The sequence below is a fragment of the Buceros rhinoceros genome, unplaced genomic scaffold, assembly GCF_000710305.1.
Source record: "Buceros rhinoceros silvestris isolate BGI_N320 unplaced genomic scaffold, ASM71030v1 scaffold41588, whole genome shotgun sequence".
In the NCBI taxonomy this organism is placed as follows: domain Eukaryota; kingdom Metazoa; phylum Chordata; class Aves; order Bucerotiformes; family Bucerotidae; genus Buceros; species Buceros rhinoceros.
The window spans coordinates 1-224 of NW_010427021.1; the positions used below are offsets into that span (position 1 = coordinate 1).

The 224-nt window shown below is 63.8% G+C and overlaps 1 protein-coding gene across 1 annotated transcript in view; it reads right to left on the reverse strand.

Annotated features, from left to right (window-relative positions):
- Positions 1-3: 3 nt before the first annotated feature.
- LOC104498360 (gap junction gamma-1 protein-like) overlaps positions 4-224 on the reverse strand; it is a gene marked incomplete at its 3' end in the record, with an annotated part of 817 nt that continues 596 nt past the window's right edge. The window contains exon 2 of the mRNA XM_010141719.1: positions 4-222. Coding sequence (XP_010140021.1) covers positions 4-222 — 219 coding nt within the window. The remainder of the gene's footprint in view (positions 223-224) is intronic.

Here is a 224-nt window from a genome sequence, read left to right on the forward strand (position 1 = left end):
AGTGGGGCGGGAGACAAAGCAGTCGACGGGGTGCGGGCAGGGGCTGCGGCTGCAGACGTAGGAGGGGCTCACCTCAAAGCGGTAGAGCAGGTACTGCCCGAAGAGGAAAGCCATCTCCAGCAGCGAGCGGCACAGCAAGTGCAGAACATAGGCACGCATCAGCCCATCCTGCTTGATGCGGCGCCGGCCGTCATGTTTCTCTCCGCTCTCCGGGCTCTTCTCCT